This window comes from Eublepharis macularius, chromosome 14, assembly GCF_028583425.1.
Source record: "Eublepharis macularius isolate TG4126 chromosome 14, MPM_Emac_v1.0, whole genome shotgun sequence".
In the NCBI taxonomy this organism is placed as follows: domain Eukaryota; kingdom Metazoa; phylum Chordata; class Lepidosauria; order Squamata; family Eublepharidae; genus Eublepharis; species Eublepharis macularius.
In genome coordinates this window covers 42,093,301-42,113,023 of record NC_072803.1, presented here as the reverse complement: position 1 = coordinate 42,113,023, position 19,723 = coordinate 42,093,301, and the positions used below count along the sequence as shown (strand labels likewise).

At 47.0% G+C, this 19,723-nt stretch overlaps 1 protein-coding gene across 8 annotated transcripts in view; it reads left to right on the top strand.

Annotated features, from left to right (window-relative positions):
• DAB2IP (DAB2 interacting protein) overlaps positions 1–19,723 on the top strand; it is a 262,662-nt gene that overhangs the window by 223,207 nt on the left and 19,732 nt on the right. For all 8 annotated transcript variants that reach the window (XM_054997156.1, XM_054997154.1, XM_054997157.1 and 5 more), the window contains 5 exons: positions 1,968–2,066; positions 3,280–3,834; positions 15,297–15,441; positions 15,716–15,860; positions 17,797–18,033. In XM_054997156.1, coding sequence (XP_054853131.1) covers positions 1,968–2,066; positions 3,280–3,834; positions 15,297–15,441; positions 15,716–15,860; positions 17,797–18,033 — 1,181 coding nt within the window. The remainder of the gene's footprint in view (positions 1–1,967; positions 2,067–3,279; positions 3,835–15,296; positions 15,442–15,715; positions 15,861–17,796; positions 18,034–19,723) is intronic.

Below are 19,723 nucleotides of genomic sequence, written 5' to 3'. Positions count from 1 at the left end.
AGGTTCAGCTGTACTGAAGGAAAATGAACCATGGGGGGGGGGGGCGCTTAAAAACACAAAGGAAGTGGAAAAGAGACAAGCTTCCTCAGAGCTCCTTTGCTGCATTTTGGCTCTGTATTGAAGGAGCTTCAAGCCCCCAACCCCAGTAGGATCAGGAGAGAGGGATGGTCATATCTCTGTCTGTTTGGGCCTTGAGCCCTGCTCTGTAGAGTCTCTTGAGCTAAGGTGGCTAACCAAGGCAAAAACATAAGGTGGTGAGGCAAACAAAAGTTAGTTCCCAAAATTGTCCTATTAGTGCTTTCTATTACCACAGTCCCCATTTTCACTTGTAAGCTAGCAGTAGAGGAGGAAAGTTGGCTTCCTTGTGGGGCTGTGGCTTTTCACAGTGTGGCTTAGGCAGCAGGTCTGTTGCTCAGTTCCTCATTTGAGACTGCCCCGGGCAGGCCAAACCCACACCTTTCTGTCAGTTGTTCTTCATGGCAATGCCTGTTGCTTTGTGGCCTGGACATCCTTATACAGGTGGGAACAGGCTGCTTCTAGTGGAGGAAGGGGGCACAAATAGGATGGCTTTGAGCAAAACATGATGGTGACCAAGCAAAACATCCCTGAGCAGAGGTGACAGCAGGGCAGGGATGTATTAACCCATGGCCAGGCCCCTAGTCTTTCAGGTATTTTGGGACACCCCCCCCCCCCCGGCACTTCAATCTTTCACCCCACTACAGCTGACAACCTGACCCTGGTTCGGTAGGTACTAGACTGCAGTACATAGCCCTATATCCATTTTGAGGGTCTCCTGAAGAATTCTATTTACAATTTATTTTATATTTTTATTGCCTGAGTAGAACTCTTCAGGAAAGCACTTTTGGGGGTTATAATTGTTCAATACTGTAATATTTTGAAGTAAATAATTTTTTAATTATTTATTAAAGTATATAATTTATAGATAATTGTTTTAATATAAGAGACAATTTGTTTCACTTCAATAAGAATGCAGTTAATTATCTTATTAATAGAGGTTATATAAGAGAATCAATTGTAATTTATATTGGGGTGTGCCTCAACAAAAATGCTGGGCCCCTAGTCCCTGCGGGGCCCCTAGGCTGAAGCCTAGTCAGCCTTTTGAATTATACGACCCTGCAGCAGGGCGAAATAATTGGATGTATGCACAGTGGAAAGCACCATGCTTCGTTTGTGAAGTGTGTGTGTGTGTTCTCACCATGAAATCTCTATAAGCTCTCTTGGGTGCTGTTGATTGGAATGTAGCAACCAGCAGCCACAATTCTTTCCTCCTTTTCTTTCCTCGGTGTCCTCCAACCAGCATGGATGTCCTCCTCCTGCTTTCGAGATTTTGGCCTTGCTGGATCAGGTCAGGTGTTGGATTGTTGAAATATTCTGTTTCCCAGGGCTTTTTTTCTGGGAAAAGAGGTGGTGGAACTCAGTGGGTTGCCCTTGGTGAAAATGGTCACATGGCTGGTGGCCCTGCCCCCGATGTCCAGACAGAGGGGAGTTTAGATTGCCCTCCGTGCCGCTTGGCGGCGCGGAGGGCAATCTCAACTCCCCTCTGTCTGGAGATCAGGGGGCGGGGCCACCAACCATGTGACCATTTTCAGGAGGTTCCGGAACTCCGTTCCCCCGTGTTCCCCCTGAAAAAAAAGCTCTGCTGTTTCCAGTCCAATGCTTCTGGAGTGCTGCAAGCATGATGGATTGCTGTCCCCTATGGACAGGAATAAAACCTCCATATCCAGAGGCAGTATACCTCCAAATGTTGTAAACAGGCAACCTTTTCCCTTCTTGTGACCTTCCCAGTATATCTGGTTGGCCGCTGTCAAACCGAATGCTGCAATAAGAGACTAGGTTCTGATCCACTTCTGTTCTCACCAGAAGGCTCCCATTTCTTGTGCTGGGCTCCAGAAACCATAGGGCTGGCCCTGCCTGTTGGAAATGATTTCTGTTCCCTTCTCTTCCAGGTGACAACTGCATCAGGTAGCAAATGCTTCTCATGCCGATCTGCTGCAGAACGGGACAAGTGGATGGAGAACCTGCGGAGAGCTGTGCATCCCAACAAGGTAACGGGTTCTGTGACCACCTTCCTGGACTGCTTGAGGCTGCTGGTTTCTAAAGCCTGTACCATTAACCATGCAGCCATTACGAGTGACAGGCATATTCTGTTTTCTTCCTGTGAAACATTGTATTCCTTGGATTTTCCTGAGATGCAGCCTTGAGACCCCTAGGAGGAGGGAAATGCAAGGGTATCAGTTTTACAATACATTGATTTAATTGAAGAAATAGGCTGAAGATGGATCTTTTTCACCCGGTCAGATCAAAAAAGGGATTGCTGTTCGTGGTGCAGATTCTCTTTGCACATTTGTTCAAGGACAGCTGGTTTTGCAGCTTTTTGTGTTGGTTTCCAAAATTTACACAAGCTGTTGGAGAAGGGGGGCAGTGAGGTGACCGAATTAGATGCAAAGGCAATGCTTTCAGTTCTGTGGGGAAAAAACATCTGAAAGCAATCTGTAAGTGAACTTTCAAACACATTTGTTTTCTACACAGGGTATTGGATGGTAACTGGAACACTAAACCTTGCAGCAACTTCCTGTTGAACAGGAAGTCTTCTCTACCCTTGCCACCGTATTGGCTCTCACATATCTTACAGATGAAACTGCCTCAGAATAAGTCCAACCATTGATTCGTCTAGCTCTGTATTGTCTGCTCTGACTAGCAGCAGTTCTCCAGGGTCTCAGGTAGAGAAATCTCTCCCTGAAATCCTTCACCTAGAGAGTGAACTGGAGATATTCTGCATACAAAGTAGGTTTCAACTGCTGAGCCACTGCCCCTCATCTGAAGTATGTGAGACTTCCGCTTCTATAAGCATCACCATTCCTTTTCCAGTGGGAATAATGTGTGATTTTGCACTGTATTTCTGCCCCAGAGCTGGCTGCATTTCTGCTACACACAAGAACAACTATCCCCACAGCCTTTCCTGTTCCTAGTGCCATTTTTAAAGTGGAGGATTTTGTGTGTATGTGTTATCAGCGTCTTTTTCTTCTAATTCCTGCTGGCGAGACGAGAAAGCACCGTGATATTTGCAAAATGAACATAAGCAGGGGTTATTATGCAAATTCCTGTGAGCTGGTAATTTCCTTAAAGTAAAAACATAATTAAGAATTGGTTCTGTTCTAAAGGATTCCAACAATTAAGCTGTTCCTCCATTTTTGCTGTGTGTAATTGCTTCCTCCTCTTCCTTGACCTTTTGTTTTTTTGTGTATGTTTCTTTTGTAGGACAATAGCAGGCGAGTCGAGAACATGCTCAAGTTATGGATTATTGAAGCGAAAGACGTACCAGCCAAGAAGAAGTACTTGTGTGAACTGTGCTTGGATGAGGTTCTCTATGCACGGACAACATGCAAGTTGAAAACGGACAATGTCTTTTGGGGGGAGCACTTTGAGTTCAACAACCTCCCGTCACTCCGAAGCATCACTATCCATTTGTACAAAGAGACAGACAAGAAGAAGAAGAAAGACAAGACAAACTTCATTGGACTGGTCAATATCCCAGCAGGCTCTGTCACAGGGCGGCAGTTTGTTGAGAAATGGTACCCCGTGGTCACACCCAACCCCAGCAAGGGCAAATCTGGGGGGCCCATGATCCGCATCAAGTCACGCTACCAAAGCATGAGCATCCTTCCCATGGAGATGTACAAGGAGTTTGCAGAATACATCACCAACAACTACCTGGCTCTCTGCTCAGTCCTGGAACCAGTGTTGAGTGTGAAGAACAAGGAAGAGATGGCCTCCGCTTTGGTCCACATCCTACAAAGCACTGGGAAGGCCAAGGTAAATCTCGCTTGTTTCCCTTAGACTTTGACAAACCCAGCTGGCCACATTGATAGTTCTAAGGTTGCCTTTTGGGTTTGGAACATGAGTCAGACTAACCCCTACAGCTGTGTAAAAACGTAAGAGCCCTGCTGGATCAGACCAGTGGTCCATCTAGTCCTTCACCCTGTTCCACACAGTAGGCAACTACTTGTCCTGGAGGACTAGGAAACGTGGCATAGGAGCCAAGGATTTCAGAGGTTCACAGCCACTGAATATGAGTTTCCTCTTAGTCATGATGGCGAGTCATCATTGATAGATCCCTCCTCCATTAATTTGTCCAATGCCCTTTTAAAGCTATCAAGGCTCACGGTTATCACTACATTTCCTGACATTTTTATTACTCCTTGAGTAAAGTAGTGTTTCCTTTCATCTGCCGGATCTTTCATGAATCTGTTGTACATCAACTTCATTGAGTGCTGCTTTGAATCCAGATCAGTTTACCTATACTGATAGGGTAGATACATTGGGTCAACTTGGAGCTGTTTGGTCAGGCTAGCATCTACAAAAATAAGTAGCTCACAATATTGTCATTTGTGGCCCATAAGAAACCAAGTTTATTAGCTTGCCTGCTGGTTACTTGGAAAGAAGTATTTGTTCCTCCGTGGCCATCAAGGAAGTGGTTATTTGGAAACCTGCCTTAATTCAAAAGATCTTCAGGGAGATCCAAATCTGGAATGAATCAAAGCATGCCAGAACTGTTTAAACTTAAGCAGATGTTCATGTGATTTCTGTTTTCATTTCTTAGTTGTACTCCATAAAGTATCCCACCCTTCCTTACTTCAGAGAGCTTGGAGTGCATGTGTGACTCTGCCTTCCTCAGTTTTACGCTCACAACAGCTTTGTGATGTAGTCTAGGGTGGCCAAGAGAAACTGATTCAAGGACCACACTGCAAGTTTCATAGCTCAGTGGAGATTTTTTAAAACTGAGTCTCCACAATCCTCGTCTTGGGGGACAGGGCAACATTCTTGTGGGGCCTAAAAGGGGTGGCATATTCTGCAAAATGCAATGAAATGACATTTTTGTCAGAAAGTCTTGGTAGGCAGTTCCTTTGCATGCTCAGGATTTGACTGCGTAGTGTAAGCTGACCTTCCTGGTCTGTGTTTAGCCCTAGAGATCAAGAGGGTTATATTGTGTATTGAAGTATCAGGGAGAGGTGTGGAAGAGGAGAGAAGAGAGGGAGGGAGCTGTCATCTGGAGAGTTATCAAGTGTGTGCACAGCCATCGACCCAGTTACTGGAACAGGTTGCAGCTGGTAAGGCTAAGTGCACCACACAGCAGAGATGGGCAGCCCTGGGAGCTGCTCATTCAGTCCCTTAGTAACAAGTTGCTCAGAATAACAAGCCAAGGCAGAGTCAGGCTGCTTGTGTCACTGGGTAGCTGGTAGCTGTAGTACCAACCTGTGGCCATCTCTGGTGATGACAGCACTACCGTGCAGTTCCCCCTCCTTGCAAGGTGCCACAGTGGTATAAGGTGCCCAGTCTCTGCCACCAGAATCTGCAGTTCAAGGCCCTCTGCTCCTTGTAGAATATTTCGCTTGCTGTAATTTAGACATTGAACAGATTCAGTTGAGATGGTGTTTAGGTATTTATTTTCTCAAAGTGGCAATGTCAAGGATTCCACTAGCCTGGAATCGGTGCCTTCTCGAATCCCATTCCTCTCCAATTTGAAATGCTAGCTGGCAGTTAACTGCCTCCAGTGAAGACCAAGGTTGTAGAGGCAGGCTGGGCTTTTTTTCAGCAGGAACGTGGTGGAACGGAGTTCCGGAACCTCTTGAAAATGGTCACATGGCTGGTGGCCCCGCCCCCTGATCTCCAGACAGAGGGGAGTTTAGATTGCCCTCCGTGCCGTCGAGCAGCACGAAGGGCAATCTCAACTCCCCTCTGTCTGAAAATCAGGGGGCGGGGCCACCAGCCATGTGACCATTTTCTCCAAGGGCAACCCACTGAGTTCCACCACCTCTTTTCCCAGAAAAAAAGCCCTGGAGGCAGGCGATGGCAAACTACCTCTGTTAGTCTCTTGCCATGAAAACCAGGGGTCACCATAAGTCAGCTATGACTTGAGGGGATTCTCCACCACCAGTGAAAAGGGAGACAGGTGGCCTGACTACTAGCCTGACAACCAGCCAGATCTCTGACTTGGACACATACCTTTGGAGGCGTGTTCTGCATGTGGGAGCAAAGCCTTAGCTGTCATGGTGCGCCCTGAGTTTTGCAGAGCCAAGTCTGGCTCAATGATACAAGCAATCCCAGCGGATAGTCCATTTGCAATCTTTTGGGGGAGGCAGCTTACAGTCGGAGGTGTTTGCTGAAGGATCCCTGTGCACAAAGCCTTCCATACACTTGATCCAGTTATCCTTGCAACCAACGCATCAGGTAGGTCAGTACAATTTATCTTTTATTACAAGGCCAAGGCTAGGAGGACACTGACTTGCTGAGACCACCTGTCAAGTTTGTGGCCTTGATGGGATTCAACCCAGTGTGTTCCTGGGTCACAGCGCAGTTGCAGAGCTAGAATTGTGCAGTTGGTAGCAAGGCTGTCAGACAGCTAGAGAAAACGGGTGTGTGTGATAACTGGCAGAAGAGAAGCAGCGGTGGATGGTGATGATTCAGCTTCCCACGTGCTTCTTTACAAAGCTTGCTGAGGTTCTATTCTGCACTCCTTATTTAGAGAAGAAAAACAGAGGGGAGGAGGTCACAAGGGAAAAGCCACAGGTTGGGCAGGGTTCAGCATATGTGCCCATGTGCCTCTGTGTGTACGTTTCCTCTTTCAATGGCATCTGCTCCTTTGCAGCTATTTCGCATCCACCTAGGTTTCACGCCTGTTGCCAAACATGCTGCACCGTCCTGGCTTTGTGCTAGCTTGCAGAGTATGCATGATCCACAGCAGCTCTCTGAGCCCATTTTGGGATCCCCAGAAATAGGTGCCAGCGATACGGGGGGAGGGGATGTCATTTACTGGCTGAGATGTTTAGCCATCTTGAGTCAAGGAAAGGAGGAATATAAATGTTTTCATAAATATGTAAAGCAACAATACACACATGCACCGCCAGACAGGGACTTGTCAGCAAGTTGGTTGCTTTGCCATTCAGATCTCAAAAGCTGCCTGTTTAACTAGCCCTGCAGCTGCCGTGTGGTTCCTCTCCCCCACCAATTCACCCTAAGAGACAAGCGATCTGATAATATATTTTATAAGAGCCGTTAGTCCAGCTAATTATGACTTTAATCAATTTTACGAGCATGCACACATCCACACAGGCAGGCAAACGAGCTCTCCCCTCCTCCTGGCAGTAATTACGTTGTTTGAAGAGGATACCGATATAGTGAGTGGCAGCTCCGTGCGCGTGTGTGTGTTTGTGCATTCCCGCATGTGTGTCCCTCTGTTGTCTTGTACCACAAGGAGCCTGTTCTGAACATTCCTGGAAGAGCCATTTTGCTTCTTATCGGTGATTTGTATTCAAGGAGCAGTAATGCTGCTTCACACAAGAGCGCCGTTGGAGCAGCCTCTGTCCTTGAGGAGCTTGGGAGGCTCCATGCATCTTTGTGTCCTCTTTTGCTAGCTATTTCTCAGCCACAAGTGATGGGCTCTGCTCAGGTGTTAGCACTGTCGTGCTGGATCAAATCATCCTGCTCCCTCTGGTCTGACTTTTCCTGTTTCCAGCAGTGGCCACTCATATGCTCACACGTGGGGTATGCAGACAGCATCCTCCGCCCTTGGTGTTTGTCCCCAGCAGCTGGCATTACAAGATATCCTGCCTCTGAATATGGAAGCTCCATTTCGCGACTATGGCTAATAGCTGGATAAGCCTATGCTATGTTCCGTTCATGGATTTGTCTAATGCCTTTCAAAAAATCCTTTCAAAATCATCATCAAGTCTTGTGGGACTGCTTTATAACTTAAGGAATCCAGGTTCCATAAGTTAATTTTGCATTGTTTGAAGAAGGGCTTTCTTTTCTCTGTCCCTGATCTACTTATAGAGTATTTAAAAGGGAGAGTTGCCTGCTATTGGGGGTGCCGTCTCTGAGCTGCATGAGCCACCCCAGAACAAAGGTACATCTTGAGGAGGAGGAGGAGCGGAATAACAGAGAGATGGATTACCCTCCTCCGAAGATGAGTGGTTCTACCACCTCTCTGTATTGGTGTTGACTAAATGATTTAGTAGCATCCAATGTGAGATCAGAGACAGCAGTATCGCTTACTCCAGGTGCGTGCAGTAACTCTCACAGAGATGCAGTGGTCAGCTTCCTCCATGAATTAGTATTTTTTTCTCGTAGATGTCTTACTCCGTTTTTCTTGCAGCTCGTTCTCAGGCCTCTGGCAGCACATGGTTCGGGAATGGCTGTCCCAAGAGACTCAGCCTCTGAATTGTTGCCTTGGGGAGGGGTAGGAGTAGCTACTGGCCTGCCTCGGCCTGCCTCACTAGTTTCATTGAGAAAGCTGATGATCAGATGCAAGATTATTTTTCCCTAGGTGTGCCATACCAAAAAAATAAAAGAGAAGGGGTTGTCTGACATTTCCATACAAGTTACAGTTTTGCCCAATAATAATTGTCCAATAAATATTTTTAAGGGGGTCTTAAATTCAGGGTCATCTTCCTTTCTAATAAGTATGGTATTTTATTTCAGTTGAACCTGGGAATGAGGCGGAGAGGCAGCAGCTGAACATTTCTTGTTGCAGATGTGCTTGTAGACCCACCTTGTTGCCAGCCGAGCACAGAAGGCTCCCTGCTCCCTTCCCCTCCTTTGGGAAACTGGGTTTATTTTTTTCTGAAATGCAGATCAGTTAAAGCCTCTTAAGGTTAGGTCAATCCTATTAATCAGGATTGCTATGAGAGGAAACCTTATTATTTCAAAGTCAATCTTCTGGCCAGTCACTTAAGCAGCGGTGGGGATGGTAGGAGGTAACTTCAGCTTTGCATGATTTCCTTTTGGTTCTACTCGAACCCCTGTGGTCCCATCACAACTAAGCCTAGCAGCAGTGCAGCTCCTTTTTATTGGAACTTCTTTTATTGGAAATTGTCATAAAGTAGCATGCGAGATTTTGCATTCCCCAATGCTCTTCATCAGACAAGATGGAGAAATAAAGATGGTGGGAAGGAAAAGTATTTCTAGGCACAATGGAAAAGCTCAAAGTGTAGCAGTTTTAAATTGGTATACAGGAGATGTTGCAGATTGAATTAGATTAGATGGTCCATATAGAAGCAGAGATGGAGATCGATGTTAGGTGGTGTGCTAGGTAAAGACTCAACCGGAGTCCAACTGGGAGCATTAATTGGTGGTTGAGGAGGGTATGTTAAGTGATCCCGACTCAGCACTCTTGCTTAAGGACATGAGAAGTGTCTTCCAGGATCAGACAAAGGTCCACAAAGTCCAACATTCATTGCAAGCATTCCAACATCCAGTGGGTGCTCGGTGGTCTATCTAAAACTGGCCAGGGGTCTACTAGCTACTTTCTGCCAGCCCAGATGGTGATAGAAAGACATGTGGACTCCAGCCCTGAAAGGTGCATCCTCAAGAAAGGGCCATACTTCTTTCAACCCTAGCTGAGGCATGGAAGTGCTTGTGGCCAGACATGTCCATGTGCTCAGCTGCCAAAAGGAATTGTTACAGTGTCCCCTGCAGTATAATATAGTAGACCAAACTCAGGCACAGAAGATTTGTTTGTGTGTTTCATTTATACCCTGCCTTTCTCCCCAGTGAGGACCCACAGTGTCTTGTGTAATTCTCCTCTCCTCTATTTTATACTCACAACAACCATGTGGGTTAGGCTGTGTGTGCGACTGGCCCAAGGTCACCCAGCAAGATTCCATAGCAGAACAGGGATTCAGACCTGTTCTCCCAGATCCTAGTCTGACCTTCTAACCATAACCACCACACTATTGTGGAGAAATGCTGCCCTCACCTTCATGCTTACCGGCACAGCCTGGGAGAACACAGATGCAGGAAGAGACATAAGAATGATTGGCAGCCAGGCCAATTCAGCTGCTGCCAGAGATCCCCCTGGCCCTGATGTCCCTCCAACAGCAGGGAGGGAGGAGGAGCAGAACACTGGGGTTGTGCTGCTGCGGCTCACGGGAAAGCAAACGGTGTGCAGCATCAGAAGAGACGCACTGGAGGGAGGCAGGGCCCCAGTGAGGAACAGGGCAGGCCATGCAGGAATGGCCGCTGCCAACTCAAAGCCAGTAAGGCCTTATTGGGGAGAGGGAGCAGGGCAGATGCCCAGTTGGCCCCCACCTTCAGCTTTCTGGCAGGAGTGGCCACTGTGAGAGGGTGGTAGGAGGAGCCCAGAGGGGAGCTCACTCTTGGCAGAGTCTTTAAAAAGATGGACTAGGTGAGACCAAGGAGGAAAGGTGGTGCATCTCCCATGTTGCAGGTGGGAGAGCCAATAACACAGGGAGCGAGAGCTGGAACTCCTCTCTTCCCACATTTCTGAGGGCCAACCGTCACCCGAAGGCTGGAGAACATGCCCCAGGAGGGGACAGTCACTCTGGACTCTGACCTTGATGAGGAAGGCGCAGAAAGCCATACTGGGGGCGGGGGGGGTCCACATCTTTCTCCCATGCTGCTGCTTATGCCAGATTGTTCCAAGGTCATCTCTGTGCTACCCCACCACCTCCCTTGAAATCCTACTACAATGTCCACCTTTTCTGTATGCCACCCCTTCGTCGGCACCCCCAGATGGGATCTGTGAAGCTGCGCTGACACCTCTATCCCTTGCTTGCCTCCCTGTATAATCTCACATTCATTTATATGCTCCTCCAGTCAGGGATCTGTCTCTTTTGCTTGTGTGGCTCTGGGAGGTGTCAGGTATGCCAGCAAGGCTGTATAAGTAAATCATCAGACTGGTGAATGGGAGGGGAGGAGGCAGAAGATTTGTAGCCTGTCAGAGAGAATACAGGAGGGGTGGGGTGGGGTGGTCCTGGGAGGAGCTTCCAGGCTCTCTCTGGACAGTCAAGATAATAGGCCAGCATTTTCCAGATGGGAAGCACAGAATGGGTTTTTTTTCTGGAGTAAAACAGAAAATACATTTCATTCTTGCACTGAAAAGACGCAAACTGATCTCCTTGATCAGCTCACTGAATTCCCTAAAGGCAGACATCCTTCTTACATCCACAGGATTGGTCCAGTTAGTCTTAGAAACATAGAGCTGGAAAGAATCGCCATGATCATCTAGACTAACCTCCTTCACAATGCAGAAAATTCACATCTTCCTGCCATGGCCTAGTTGCTTGAGAAAGGAACCTGCTTTTCTGGGCATTGTTTGTGTAGAGTATGTGTATGCTGCCTCTCCTGAGATATGTTCAAGGTGGCTAAACAGTGCCTTAAAATCATAAGAAAATTGAGTTAACTACATTAAAACCAAGTCATGGGCATAAAAACCAGTAGATGACAAATATCAAGTAGCATAAAAAATTCCATTAAACATTTCCAAGACTAGAACATAATCCCCTGTAGTTAAAAGCCTGAGTCTTCATGGCTAGGTGTCTAAAAGGCAGTAAAGTAGGTACCAGGTAAATGTCATGTTTTTGCTGGGTATTCCAAAGACAAGGCGCCATCACAAGCCTAGTTGCATCCACCTTACCTCTGCAGGTAGGAGGAGCACAGAGAGCAGGAATTGGGAGGCAGATCTTAATAGGCAATCTGAACAGGTCTTCTGGGATCCCCCTGCACCTGCCTGCAGGAACACAAACTGGGAACCACTGGGCATCCTTACTCTCTCCTTCAGGGCTCTGCCACTGATGTCACAGTGGCAGAGGTGGATGGGAAGGTCAGCACTGCACAGGCTGTTCCTGCTCCAGTGGCATAGAGTAGGAGAGGCATCCAGCAAGGTGGCTGAATTTTTAAAAAGGTGTTGCTCCCAAAGTCACACAAAACACAGCCCCGTTTCATAGTTCAGTCATGCACCCTGGCCAGTTTCATAACCACCATTGTTGGTGTTTCACGAGGATATTTATTTGCTGAAGCCAGGGGAATAAAAAATTTGGATGGGGTGAGGAGATGTTGGGGCGGGGGTCATCTTTCTCCCTTCATCGGGAATCTGATAATCTGTTCCAAGCTATGAGACTGAAACTGCGGCTGCCGCAACCAGCGCAAGCAAAGCATTCCACCACTTTAAGTGCTAATAATGCGTTCCGGCACTAATGGCAACTCTACTCATAAAATCTGCTAACAGTGCAAATCCGTTTAAGCCCCTGAGGGCTGCATTCAGCCCAAGAAAGACGTTGGCCTCCTTTTTCCCCCCCCTCTCCTCTTCCCCGCCCTTGCAAAATTAATTGGGGGAGGGATGAAGGCGAAAGAAGACTGGACATTTGATCTGCCATGGCAGTCCTATGTGGCTTGCTGTGTCCTTGGTAAGGGCAAGGGAAGGCAGATTTCCTGCTGGACTTTCCTATGACCTTTTCTTTCCCCACACCTTCCCGACAAAGTTTTCCTGAGGCAGCTGCAGCTGCACCCGAGGAAGGAAGAAAATTCTTCATTCTTCTTTGCATGTGAGAAGAATTGGGCAGGCCCTAGAAGTGCAAGAGCTCTGTAGCCAGCGGCTCACCTTGGGAATTGCCATGTGCCTTGCTAAAGAAAAAAACAGTTTTGTTTTTTTACTAGCATTTGCATACAGGTCAGCAGTGAGGAGTGGAGCCTGGCAAGTTGGAAATAGAGAGCTCAGGAGAGTGCTGGTGTGGGGAGGAGCCTGGACAGGCTTCTGGGTTTCTCAGCTGAAATGACAGATGTGCATACCAATGAATCAGGTGCAAGCTCAGCTGTCTCACGCTCCCCCCCCCTTCCTTCAGGAAGGCTGTCCAGTAATAATATAATTGACACACATTCATGCTTTTGGTTAGTTGGTTATGGCTGTATTTCTTTTTGTGAGGATTTTTTTAAAGAACAGTGTTTCCCTAGAAATTTGAGAAGGGGTGGGTTTCACAGGGAGATGGGGGGGGCTGCCAGTCAGCGCCATGCATAATTGCTCATTTTCTGTGCCAAAGCTGTAGAACCCACCGCACATCTGGACCCTAGAAAGTAAAAAGGACATTTGGACCAGTGGTAGGGAAGACTCTTCCAGAGAAGTCCCACAGCTTTAAGTTATGTCTAACTTCACTTCCCAAGAGTGACCACAGGAAGCAATTCTCCTTATTAGTACATTGGTGTTATGTCCCACTGTTGTCCTCTGTGACCAGGTAGGACTCGTCTGCCATCAAGCTTGGAACTGCAGCATTCAGGGCAAAAGAAATCACATTTTCATTATCTTAGTCCTTTTGAGACTAAGTGCTTGTGTTGGTAAAAGCTTTGCCATTGATAGGCTGAGCTGAGCTGGAGTGTGAGGGCATGGCATGTTTGCAAATATTTCAGTTTCTCAAGCAAAAGAGCTGGTGGCCTTCCATCTTCTGCGAAGGGAAACAAAACTCTTCGTTTCCCTAGGATGAAAATCTTGCCCCGGCCCTTGCAAAAGTTTTGTGTGGCAGGCTGAGGATTGAGGAAAGAGATCCTGGAAGATGTGGAAATTTCAGGAGGAGAGCTTGAAGGCCGAAAGGGAGTGGGTGGGAAGGAGCCAGTGGGCAGTAGGCGTATTTGCTTAGCATGGAGATGCATGGTTCCCCTTTGTGAAAAGCACAGGCGTTTTACTGCAAGCTAAGTACTCCCTCCTAGTCCAGTTCTCTTGCTGTTCAGGTGGGCCGAGATCCTTCCTAGCAAAAAGGTCTCTATTTCCCTCCTTGCATCCTGGTCATGCAAATTGTAGCTTTCAGCCCTTTCTGTCAGCTCCCTCCCGCTACTGTCTCTGCAGCTCCATGCTGCCTCCTCCTCTGCCTGAGCCTCTTCTCCCTCCTCACCCCCCACGGAGGTTTCAATTCCGATCAGTAGCTCGGACGGACACGAGGTGCTGATTCTTAATTAGCAGCACCCGACCTTGGCTCGGCCTGCAAGTCTCTCCTGTCACTTCCCCAACATACTAATTATCTCAGGAACATTGAGTTTTATGGCTTTTGCTCGAACCCGGGGCTTGGCTGGTCATGTCAGATGGAGGGTTTTTCGCCAGGAGTGAGAACATGGCTGGCTTGGAGGGCAGAGTGACCTGGAGCCTGCTGCTTGTTGCCAATGCTGCTTTGTGAACAAGTCTGATTCTTGGTGGTGGGGATGGATGCCGTTGTAAATCCTTGTGGGGCCAGCAGCTGTCTCCAAGATATGCTTGATTGACAGGAGGAAGAAAAGTTTTCAAAAATAAGAGCTTGTGTGTGTGTGTGTGTGTGTGTGTGAGAGAGAGAGAGAGAGAGAGAGAGAGAGAGAATGCTCTCAGGTTGCTACCCTCGTCAGTGGACTGTGTGTCCTTATTAAAATAGCATCCCATGGATCGTAAGACTGTCTGTCTGTCTTTCTCTTTTTTTAAACCGTACTGAAGCCTGAAGAGCCAATTTACACAATACAAAGTTCATGTGGAGGATGCGTGGACTCGTCATCAGACATGAGCCTGGAATTCCATGCTGGGAGCTCACTTCCTGGGCATGTGGGGGGGGGGTCTGATTTGCATCGAGAGTGCAGCATACAGGGGAAAGGAGCTTAAGCTTTTCTCCTCTCACGCCTGCGCTGTTCTCCCAATGTGAAATGGATCTGGGAGCCACTGTTTGCCCCATTGGAGAAACCTACACAAGTCCAAGGGTGGTTCTCTGAGGTGGTTTCAGGTCTGGAGAACAGGCAGGAAGGGGGAGCACAGACCTCTGAATTTGAGTTCTTTGCGCAGCGCTCCAGGTGCTCAGTTGATCCAAAGTCTTTGTGGTGACCACGTGTGTGAACTGGCACTCAGAGAGAGAGGTTCTAGAAGGAGCCTGTCCTTTCATTTGAAAGAGAGAAACCCCCTCCAAGACCTTTCACTTAAAGACAATACGAGGGTCACTCTGTTACTGGCTTTCAGCGTCATCAGTGGCTTTGGGGGCATTGGCAGCCATTGCACCGATCTCCACCCTTGTATCAGTTTACGTGCCTAGCAACCGACATTTCATTTAGCCATTGTGTCTCGTAGGCATAGATGGGACCAATCCTCAGTGATCTTACTTAATCCTCCATCTATCTGGCAGCATGGAGTTCCACAAGTTAATTGTGTGTTGTAGGAAGTCCTTTTGTATGTTCTAAATGTTGATTTCATTAACTGATAGAGGAAATGGCCACTGTGTGATCTGTCATCAGCAGAGGTCCTAGTAGGGATGCAAAGCCTTCTAGAAGGCAGTCATTTCTATGACTAGCATAATTACTGCTACCCTAATAATTTAATGCTTCAAATATTTGACTATCTTTTGGCAATCTTTCAACAGTCAGTGCGCCAAGGGTGTTTCGTTTTATAAAAAAAATGTTTGGCTAAATACCAACTTGAGATCAACTGTCTTGACTCTGCCATAGATTCTGCTCTTCACCCTCTCTCCTCCTCCCTCCCCCCTCAGGATTTCTTGACTGACCTCATGATGTCTGAGGTGGACCGCTGTGGTGAAAATGAGCACCTTATTTTCCGAGAGAACACCCTCGCCACAAAAGCAATTGAGGAATACCTCAAGCTCGTGGGACAGAAGTACTTGCAAGATGCCTTAGGTAGGTGCCAGGGAGTTAATTCCTCACAGAGGTGTACTGTTGCTCGTAAGCATTACTTTGCAGGATCAGGCCAGAGTTTCGTCTCAGCCAGCACTGGGTCCCTAGCATTCAATAGTCAGAGAGATGTGACCTCTTTACATGAAGGATCCTTTTTTGGGCAGCAGCTGTATGGGTGTTCAAAAATGGATCTGCAGCCAGTGCAGTTATATAATGCAGGGCCTTCTGCCTGCTAAAGCTGATCTTTTTGTATCTTTTGTCTTTCTGTTGCTTTCAGGCGAGTTTATCAAGGCTCTGTATGAATCCGATGAGAATTGTGAGGTGGATCCTAGCAAATGCTCATCCTCCGATCTCCCAGAGCATCAGAGCAATCTGAAGATGTGCTGTGAACTGGCGTTTTGCAAAATCATCAACTCGTACTGGTCAGTAGGCTCTGCCGGAGGTTTGAGCAGCATCCATTTAATGCTTCTCTGCACCTCCGTGACCCAATTAAAAAATAAGCAGAGTGATTTTTCTCCTGAATTAAGTCTTTGCGTCTGTGGATAAAAAATAAATTAAACTGTTTTAAAGAATTACTGTCAGGATGTGGGCAGGCCCGGAGTTCTCAACAGAAAAGTGTCCTTGTTGGGTCTGAAAGCCATATGCCCTGGGAGATAGCCCCTGCCACTCAATTTTTAATTTTAAGCCATAGTTCCGCATTGGTGAGGCACTCTGCACATGCTTAAAGACTATATTATATCTATCTCTTTAAAGAAGCGACATGGCCAAAGAGGAGAAGGGACAATGCTAAGTCAGTATGGTCAAAGAGGGAGTGATGGGGCTATGGCTGCCAGCTGATCAGAAACTAGCATTCTGGTCTGCTCTTGAATCTGGTTTTACTGCCATGTAATGTGCATTGATTTACGGATAGTTCTGGCTGTAAACATAAGTCGTAAGCATAGCAACAGAGGATGGTTGAAACATTGGCAACTCTCGTAAGGAAAGCCAAGAAGCAACAAGGCCCGCTCTGGAGATTTGTACTTGCACTACTGTGTGGCCTCCATCCAGGGAAGGCAGGTTCTCTCTTCTCCTTCCCCCTTTGCCAAGAGGAGTGGGCTTAACCCTCTGTGCCATCCTACCAAGCTGGAGCCAGTTCCATCTTGCGTTATATTTTGTGTGTGTTCTTTTTTGGTCTAATGTTCTCATGCTGCCACCAAGTAGGGCTAAGCATAGGCTAGAGAGGGAACTCCAGAAAGAACAGGCCGGCGGCCTCTGTGTCTCACTTTGGAAGACAGGAACCTGATTACTTAGTTATTTTAATAATGTTTTATTATATTGCAACATATGTTACTGTGTCTGTACAGCAACCTTGCAAAGACAGTTTTCTCCCTCTATCACACTTGGCAGGAGGGAGACGCTGAAGAAAACTAACAAAACTTTATTGTAGCATAAGCTTTCAAGATGCATCTGATGAAGAGAGCTGTGGTTCTCGAAAGCTTATGCTACAATAAAGTTGGTTAGTCTTAAAGGTGCTACTGGACTCTTTACTACAGACTAACACGGCTAACTCTTCTGGATATAGGAGGAAAACTAGTTAGCGAAGGACCGCCTCTTGAGTTTGCAGCTGAGGCAGGCTTTCTCAAGACATATCAGAGAGATAGTTTGAAGTGCTGGCTTGGCTGTGGGATTCTGTTTGCCACTTCTGTCACTCACTAAGGCCAACAGGGGCCACGAAGGCCCAACCCAGCATGTTGGGTTAGAACTGAAGAGCCCCAGCTTCAAATCTCCCACCTCAATCATGCATCTCATTGGGTGACCTTGGACCGCTCGTGCTCTCTCAAACCTTACCCACCTTACAGGGTTGTTGTGAAGATGAGGGGCAGGGTCCCTACATAGGTTGATCCAGAGCTCCATGGAAGAAGTGCGGGATAAAAGAATGTGATGAGAAGCTAGAGCAGCAATGCCTGTTGAGCGATTCACTGGATGGCGGTTTTACAATGAGCAGAAATTGTTCTGATTTGCTGCATTATTTAGACATCTGGAGGCTCTGGGGAGTCAGCAGATTTTTTTTTTCCAGCTCCAGGAAACTGGTTGCTAGGAAGATGGCTGATGGATCAGGCCCTCTGTGCAGAAATAGCCAGCTGAATGAATGCCGCCTTGGTCTCTAAAATTAAACTCTGGTCTGGCTACATTGCATTGGAAGATCTCTTCCACCTGCCCAGACCATGCATCATTTTAAACTAAATGGAGTTTTGGGGGGGAAATGTCTACCCTTTCAAAACTGCTAGTCCTAGCCCAAAAGCAGACCATTGGGGATATTCTGTTTGTGCCAGAGGATTAGGCATTTTCCCCCACTGAACCCCCCTTTTGTCTTTGCAGCGTGTTCCCACGAGAGCTGAAGGAAGTCTTTGCCTCCTGGCGGCAGGAGTGCAGCAACCGCGGCCGGCCTGATATCAGCGAGAGGCTAATCAGTGCCTCCTTGTTCCTCCGCTTCCTCTGCCCAGCCATCATGTCCCCATCTCTCTTCAACCTGCTGCAGGAATATCCTGATGATCGGACTGCCCGCACGTTGACCCTCATCGCCAAGGTTACACAGAACCTGGCCAACTTTGCCAAGTAATTCCTCTTACCTTTCCCTTCATCAGTTCATTTATAGGGATTTGCAGGTCTGCATGTATGCTGAGTTTGTTTGCATTTAAAGTGGGGGGAAATCTGGATACAGGTTTGCTCCATAACTGTTGGAAACATTATTCAGCCACTACCCTGGCTTCTGAGACTTCAGAGTGTATGGAAAACCTCTCATTGAAATCATATGGGCTGGAAGCTTGCTTCTTCTTTAAAAAAAAGAAATCTCAGATTGTGCCTCCAGTATTACACAACCACACACAGTTGTACAGCACACAACATCTCATATCCAGAGTCAAACCGGTGGTCCACGTAGTACTTTCTACTGCAATGCACTCTCGAAGGCTTGGTGTAAACCTGCTGCTAGCAAGGCGGAAGAACTGATCTGTGAGACTTCAAACTCTCACAGCATCTCTTTTTAAACTGGGCTGCGACCCATCCAGGACAATACAGGACACCTTGTGGGTGCAAAGTCCCACAGGAGAGAGATTTTGCCTCACCAGCATCACATTTAAATCAAACCGAAGGACTTAACTAGCGTCCTAATCTTAGCCCTTTTGAACCAAAATTGTCAGTCAGGTTCCATGTGGGATCCCTATATAAGCTGTGGTCTCTTTTTAATATCCTGACCAGCTGAGGCAAAATTATGCCATGACAGAATGAATGAATGAATGGTCCCAAGCTTTTTCAAGGAAGAAATGTACAAGTTCTAGCCATGTTTGGGGCAAGGAAATCAATGAGTGTGCTCCTTTTGATGGATGCCTATTTAGCTGTGATGGAAATTGACTGGTGATTGATTTATTACTTATTTGTTAGATTTATAATCGGTCTCTCTGGTGGCAGCTGACAAAATGACCGTTGGTCTGGTTGAAAGATTAATATCCCTTGTTTTCTGCCATACAAAAAGCATGCAAGATGGTTTGCAGCATGAAATAATATTAAAACAATGTAACAGTGTAAAACTGATTTTAAAAGAAATCTAAAGCAGCAGCAGAATAAGAGTAATCATAAAAACAGCTGGAAAATGTTAAAAACAGCAAAGACCAAAAGCTGCTGTCAGTCATGGGGGGGAAAGCCATTGGCAATAGAATCTGCAGATTAAAAGTACTTCAGGAAATAGCAACACTGAATGCCCTCCAGAATAAAGAATTTTCTCAAATTTCCTGAAGGCCAGAGGTGGGTGGCAAAGAGCCCCTTGGGGCAAAATGTTCCATCGGCTGCTGGGAGGGGCATGGCTAGAATCACCCCAGTTTCATTTCTGTTCATGCTGGCAGGGTGGTGGATCTTGTGCCCGCACCTCGGCTCAAGCCCTCCCTGCCCAATCTCGGCTTCGCATGGCTATGCATTTTTTAAAAGCTGCTGAAACGGAGCAGATCAGTTCAGGAAACAGCAATGCTGTCAACTTCTAAACTAAGCCCGGAGAGTCAGCGGAAACAAAAGAAGAAAGATTTGAAGAAATCTCTCCACTGGCTTTGCTCAGAAGCTGACAGCTGCTTATACTGTGCTGTGAAGTGGGGGTGCAAAACTTCCTCCGCCAATCTCTCCAAAATGCAGAAGGATGATTTTCAAGCAAAATCATCTTAAAGCTGATGCTGCCATTTCCAGCAGGCAGTACAAGCTGTGTGGAAGGCAAGTGCCAGAGAAGGAGTACAGTTGCCTTCCACACATTGCGTTAGTCGGC